This window comes from Protobothrops mucrosquamatus, unplaced genomic scaffold, assembly GCF_001527695.2.
Source record: "Protobothrops mucrosquamatus isolate PMUCROS unplaced genomic scaffold, P.Mucros_1.0 scaffold4726, whole genome shotgun sequence".
NCBI lineage: Eukaryota > Metazoa > Chordata > Lepidosauria > Squamata > Viperidae > Protobothrops > Protobothrops mucrosquamatus.
The window spans coordinates 69,887-76,828 of NW_015390618.1; the positions used below are offsets into that span (position 1 = coordinate 69,887).

General features: G+C 36.3%; 1 protein-coding gene across 1 annotated transcript; it reads right to left on the reverse strand.

The window, feature by feature from the left end:
• On the reverse strand, window positions 1–1,332 carry LOC107299252 (olfactory receptor 1019-like). Its single transcript, XM_015828614.2, has 2 exons — window positions 1,307–1,332; window positions 1–961 (listed from the first exon to the last, which is right to left on the reverse strand). The coding sequence occupies exons 1-2, from the start codon at window positions 1,330–1,332 to the stop codon at window positions 1–3; spliced, it is 987 nt and encodes a 328-aa protein (XP_015684100.2).
• Window positions 1,333–6,942: the final 5,610 nt, after the last annotated feature.

A 6,942-nucleotide genomic window follows, 5' to 3' on the forward strand; every position in this document is an offset into this window, starting at 1 on the left:
TCATAAGCATCTCATGCCCTTTAAGAAAGCCATCTCCAGTGCCTGCCTCCTTCTCAAAGCATTTTTGACTTCCCTGTTCCTCAAGCTATAGATCAAAGGATTCAGCATTGGAATTACTATGGTATAGAAGATGGAAGCCCATTTGTCCTGATCCAGAACATAGCTGGAACTTGGGCGCAGATACATAAAGATGGTTGTTCCATAGAAGATGGTTACAGCTGCCAGGTGGGAGGCACATGTTGAAAAAGCCTTTTGTTTCCCCTCAGATGAGTTAATCTTCAGGATTGCTGTCAATATGAATGCATACGACACCACAATTTCTGTTGAAGTAAATATACTCAGGATTGTTGCAAAAACAAAGAGCACCATTTCATTGATGCTTGTGTCAGTGCAGGAAAGAGATAGCAAAGGGGGAACATCACAGAAAAAATGGTTGATGATATTGGAGCCACAAAAAGAGAGTTGAAAGGTAGAAGCTGTTTGTGTCACTGCATTCACCAAGCCAATGAGATAAGATCCAGCCACCATCACAGTGCACACTTTGGGAGACATGGTAACCATGTAGAGGAGAGGATTACAGATAGCCACGTACCGGTCATACGCCATTGCTGCCAGGAGGATACACTCAGTACTCGCACAGAAAATGAAGAAATACATCTGTGCAGCACAATCAGCATATGAAATGCTTTTCTTGTCTGCCAGTATGTTAGCTAGCATTTTAGGGGCAATAGCTGAAGAATACCCAAAATCTAAGAAAGACAAATGACTGAGGAAGAAATACATAGGGCTCTGGAGCTGAGAGCTTATCCTGATTAATATGATCATCCCAAGATTGCCAGTCAGTGTAATTAAATAGATAATTAGTATCACAATAAAAGAGAGCAGCTCCATATTTGGATTTTCCACTAAACCTACAAAAACAAATTCAGTCATCTTTGTGTGGTTTTCTTCAACCATTTCTCTTCAGTAATTAAAAACTGTTGAAAGACTAGTATCTGTTTCTTCAATGGCATCAGATCTGTAATATATAAAAAGGATATTTTTATAATGATCCATATCTTTTCCCAAGGCTCTGCTTAGCTGCCATTGATAACACAATGCATCAGGATGTGTAATGAATCAGAGCAAAGACCTTTGGATTTAAGCATGAGGAAAATATTCCTCAACAATCCTTTTTCTGATATGTCCCCATGACACTGTTTTTATCTTATCTCCAACCCATACCAGAGGCAGCATTAACCAAACCTTAGCTTTTCTGCCCTTAAAACAGTATTTTTCTCTGAAGAAGGAAGCATGATAATTTTACTGCAGATACAATCTGAGACACTTCATTGATCATTCGGTGGGTGGTGAAGCCAAGTAACTCCTAGAAGATGGATCCACACTTGGAGAATGGGGTTCTTAAGCACCTATTGATCATGTTAGGTTGATACACTCATATCACTCTCCTGTCAGTCCCTCAATACTATTCTCTGAGGACTTTTTGATTGGGGAAGGAGGAGAGTGTGGTTCTTTCAAACTGCACTCTCCCCAAACTGAACCAGAAGTCTTGGCTTTGAAAGAGGGTCCATCACAGGGGGAAGCCTGAGAAGTGAAACCAGCTTTGTTTCTGCTGTGTCATCCATAGCGATGATCTGCTCTGAGTCAGGTTTATTCTGAGCACAGATTTAATGCTCTGTGGCATATAAACTAACTTAGCTTCCAAATAAACCTGGTAATAGCTAACTGGCAGTGGCAATGGGAGACAACTGCTCAGCTGTTAGCCAAAATCATTTCCAATGCACTGACCCAAAACACTTGCAAGCCTAAGTGAATTTTGACAGATGGTTAAACCTGCCATTCAAGTTATCTGTCAAATCTCAATTCCTCCCCAGTACAGTCTCAGCTCTTGTAAGGATTATGACTCATGGTGCCTGGCAGGAAGGATGGTAAACAAAGCTAGGGGAATCCACAAGTCCATTTCCTTAACTATTGATGCATGAAATGAAGACACCATTATTTAGTGGCAACCCAGAACAGTGTTTACAGAGGCAGGATTGGGAGCAGTACTGTGGGTTCAAGGTCTAGCAGACAGCATTTTAACTGGGCAGCATGGAAAGACCCTAAGTAATATTTAAGGACAGAATAAACTTGACATGGGAAGTCATTTAACAGTATCTCAGTCTTAAATCATTTATAGTGGTACATAGCATACACATTTTCTAAATTTCTATTTCTGCATTATTGTAGCAATAAAGGTAAAAAAAAAACTCTTGCTGAATGAGTGTTAAGAACTTATTTAGCACATCATTCTGTTTTTACAATAGTCAAGAAGATACCCGTGAAATACTCAGGTTATGAGGACAGTAGCACGCAATTGTTAATCAGAAGTATACTATTGGTACTGAATTTTATAGCAACTGATGTCCAGCTCTTCTCTAGCAGTCCTGTGCAGGCATTCTTTTCTATAGAATTTTGGGCAACTTCTTTCAGATAGGGGAATTCTTACACTTCATCAGTATACAATCCATTTTGCTTCTGCTTGTAGTGCGGCTTCCTAGACACACAGTGATGAAACAGACCTGTGTATAGCAAACCTTTAAAAGCGGATCCATTTAGAAAGAAAGATCCTATGATCTACAGACAAGTGAATCTGGGCAGATTGAGATTAGATCATTAAAAGATATGCAAGTATTTTAAAAATAATGCAGTAATAAATACAATTCAGAATGGATTGATCAAGAATAAGTCTTGCCATTCTAACACATTAATTTTGAGCAGGTAACTTCCTTAGCAAGTTGTGTAGTAGATATATCACGATTTCAGCAAAACAGTTGGCAAAATATCCCATGACATTCTGATTTGCAAGCTAGGAATTGAAAAGATTGAAAGCATTTTTAGATACCTGAACATAAGATTATACTGTTCGCTGAAATTATCTGGAGACAGCTCTTCTTGGCCAAACCAGTTAATGGTAGAAATATTCTGAAATGTAACAAAGATCAGTTTGATTCAGTGGTCATTCAGGTATCCTTCATATAGGAAATCCTTATGATCCAAACAACTGGTTCCCTAGTAGTAACACTCAACTAGTTTTTTAAAAAATATTATCAAGGGTAATGTGCTACTTTTACTGTTGCTAAATGAATTTTCAAAGGAATAGGAATAATTCTCTTAATTGCTTGTGTTCCTGTGTGTGTGTATACATGTGTCTGTGATCTATTAATTTTACAGTAAATAGGTCTACAGAGATAACGTCCACAAATGCTTTTAAGACTTCGTTGGCTCTTCATTGATTGATTGTTTGATTATATGCCATAGATCAGTGTCAACTGTCAGTAACCATATAGGTAGACCTTCTCCAGGATGATCTGTCCTGAATTAGATTTAAGGTTTAAGTTTTCCAGTAGTGCATCTAACACCAGTGTAATCAAATTGATCCATTTGGCTCCTTCTAACCTTTCTTTCCATGTTTCCCAATACTCTGGATTGATTTGTTGCACTATCCATTTGTTTGTTTTCTTATCTATCCACAGTATTCTCAGGAATCTTCTCCAAAACCAAAATTCAAAAGTAGAAATATATGCTACTTCTTCAAAATCCAACCTTCGCTTTCATAAAGTGTCACAAAGAAAATTTTAAATGCATGATTCTGATCTTTGTAGGTATAAACACACTGTATCTGAAGAATTTTCCAAGGCCTTTCCTACATAGTGCTAGTTTGTGACATAGAAATATGTCACAATTGCTGGTTCTTTTACTATTGATGGTAAATCCTAAAAGACAGAAGCTATCAATTAAATATCTTTATTGTCAAGTCTAAGTTTTACTGTACCTGATGTCATTAGTTTATTCTTCTTTATATTATCTTAGTCCCATTTTTTTCATTGTGCTTCTTAATTTTTATTATTAGAGCTTGCAGTCCATCATTTGCAATTTCAGCTATCAAAGCAATCTCATCAACTTAATACATGTCATTGATGTTCCTATCTTTCAACATTGATGTTGAACAAGCAAGTTCATCTTCTTCCAATCAACTGGAAACCTGCTGTTGCATTATAACTAAATTACAGTGAAATGAAATTACATAGGATGATCTCTACCTGTAGCCTTCATGTATTTAATACAGGTTGGCCATGAATTCTACCTGTCAGGGGTCCTACATGTATTTGATAGCATATGTATTTGAAGAACTTCCCAAGCTAGGTTTGAGACTGAAAAAACATAAAAAGGGGAAGCAGCCTGTTCTCTTGAAGTTCCCTATCAATAGTTTGTGCCTGGATAGCACACTGAGTAGATACACAGCTTCCCTGAGAACAGAATTCTCATTATCATGAGATTATCATATTTCAATTTAAATTAGAATTGTTTCCAAATTAATACTTATCTTGCTCTCTCCCAAATTAAATGAACATAAGCATATTTTATGCAAATCTCCATTCCCTCTGATGATGTATAAGTACTTACTTGTACATTATAAACAATATATGCAGATAAACCCTGTATTTGAGGACCTAAGATAGTAAGCATGTCTCTAAGAAGTAGCTGAATAAGATCCAGCATGTGATTAAGGTTTTAGACTATAATTGGAAGACAATGGTTGTTCACCAGGTGATCCTGAAATGGTCTTTACTTTTAGCCTGATCTATTTCACAAGACTGGTGTTCTGAGGGGCAGATGAAATGGAGTGAGAAATGCTATACATGAGGACAATGCAAAGCTTTGAAGGAGTGCTTTGCACACAAGCTTTATGCAAAATATCCTTCTTCAACTGATCTATAAGACATTCTTTGTAGATGGTTTATTTTAAAATATGTGCCCTTCCTGTCTTAACAGCAAGGCAGACATATTGCTGCATTGACCATCTGCACTTGTGAAAGTATTGACCAGTATCAACAATAAACATAGTAAGATAGTCTGCATTTGGACCTTTTTTCTTCTTGATTGGGAATGTTTTATCTTCAAATGTTCTTAGCTGCCAAATGAGTAAGATGATGATATAACTATAAGGGACCAGAGAATAACAGAGCAAAGTTCTAGCTCACTGAAGGGATGGAGGATAAACACATGATCCTTCACTCTGGGAAGGAGCACACATCCCTGACATTTTCAGAGGTATGAAGCAGGCAGCTCATCAATGAAGATATTTGTGCTATGGGGTGCACCTTTATCCAGGTGAAGTTGTAACTGTTTGCCAGAATTTTGATTGAAAGGATACTCAAGGTGACAATGAGCAACATTTGAGAAGTACAATATTTCATACCTGGCAAGAGATGTCCAGACTGGATTTTTGCTCTTCAGCAGATTATTGAGAAATGTATCAATTTAGAGAACATTCATGATGAAGTGGATAGACTTGATTTATGGGACAATTTTCCTAAATATGAAAATAGGAAGTTAGAAGTCATTAGAAGAAGTTAGATGCTTAGTAGATGATTCAACAGCCCTAAGCATGAAAGCTGGCTGGGTCAATCATTTTCTCTCATAGTCCACAATGTCAAGTTTGGATAACAAGTCAGTCAGTCAATTTCTGTCACAACCAATGGATCAATACTTGGTTGATCCAAAAAAAAGCAGACCATGAACTTGCAGGAAAATGCTAGGAAGAAAAAAAGAAAGAAAATAGGAGAAAAATGTGTGATGTTCTCTTACTTGTTTAATGCATTTGTATGTAAATGTATAAGCAATGCTTTTGTGATATATTTGGGATGGGGCCATAAATGTTTGTGAATACCTCTGTATGTGGAGGATGTCCCATTGCTGACTGAGAGACTGAATTATTGCAGCAAACTGTATGATGCAATGAGCAGTATGAAAAAAATATTTGTGCACATTTAGTTAAAAGGAGTGATTGATGGCACATTATGCATATATGGTGAAAACCTCAAGCAAGCAGATGAATTTATGGGAAATAAATTGGAAGCCTCTTCATCAAACAAGAGAAAGTGGATGTATATGAAAATGACAGCAGAAAGATAGTAGGTCACATATGGTCTGTTACAAGGAATGAATATTTATTGAAAGATATATTAATGGATGAGTGCATGATGTGCTTTTTCCCACTTTTTTTATTTGGAAGTGAGAGTCAGGTGTCTCAAAAGAGGCATAGAAGGAGTTGAATGCAATGAGAATGGGGTACTTAAGTGGGTGGTAAAACAAGAAGCAACTGTCAAGAATAAATGAGTGGTGAATAATATGGACTGAACACATAAGTGAGTGACTAGTATAAAAGAAGTAAATGAGGTGGTCTGTTTCTCTAGAAAAAAAATGAATAAAGGTCAGATTGCAAAACAAATATAAAAGGAAGAGTGAAATGGCTGGGAATGAGTAGAAGACCAGAATAAGCATCATTAGATAGAGTTGATACAATCCTCAAAACATGGAAAAGATAAATGTAAAAAACAAAATATAATATGTGAAATGGAACAATGATATGGTGGAAATAAGAATGATTTTCAGAGAAAGAAAGGTATGCAGAGGTGCAATGAATGATATTGGTGTAAACTAGATTTTCTTTTCTACTTCTTATTTCATTTCTTCAAATCATTTAGCATACTATTTCTTATTCCTTTTCTGTACTTTGTATAGCACTGTTTATTCCAAAAGAGAATAGAATGATGGGTACATACATACACACAAATAAACACACACACACACACACACACACACATACATTTATTAGCAGATACAACAATTCCCAAGAACTTGGTAGCTGAGAATATCAGGGGATAATATCCCAGATGGCATCAAATAGCATTTAAGCTTTCTCCTTCTACGTTGAATCTGAAAGTAAGGAAAGAAACATTTGCAATATTCCTGGTAAGTTATCTATTAATAACAATACAAACTAAATTAAAAATAAAAATTTAAGTCCAAGATGGATTTCACATGTTTTACCATCATACAGGACTTTTTGTATTGAGTTTGTATAAGAATTTGACACTAAAAGATAATTTAGATGGC

Bases quoted from the DNA above. Each gene is read 5' to 3' on its own strand.
- LOC107299252 (XM_015828614.2), bottom strand. From the start codon at position 1,332: ATGAAGTGTCTCAGATTGTATCTGCA. The intron at 962-1,306 runs GTAAAATTATCA...TAATTACTGAAG, and splicing joins TGTCTCAGATTGTATCTGCA to AGAAATGGTTGAAGAAAACC.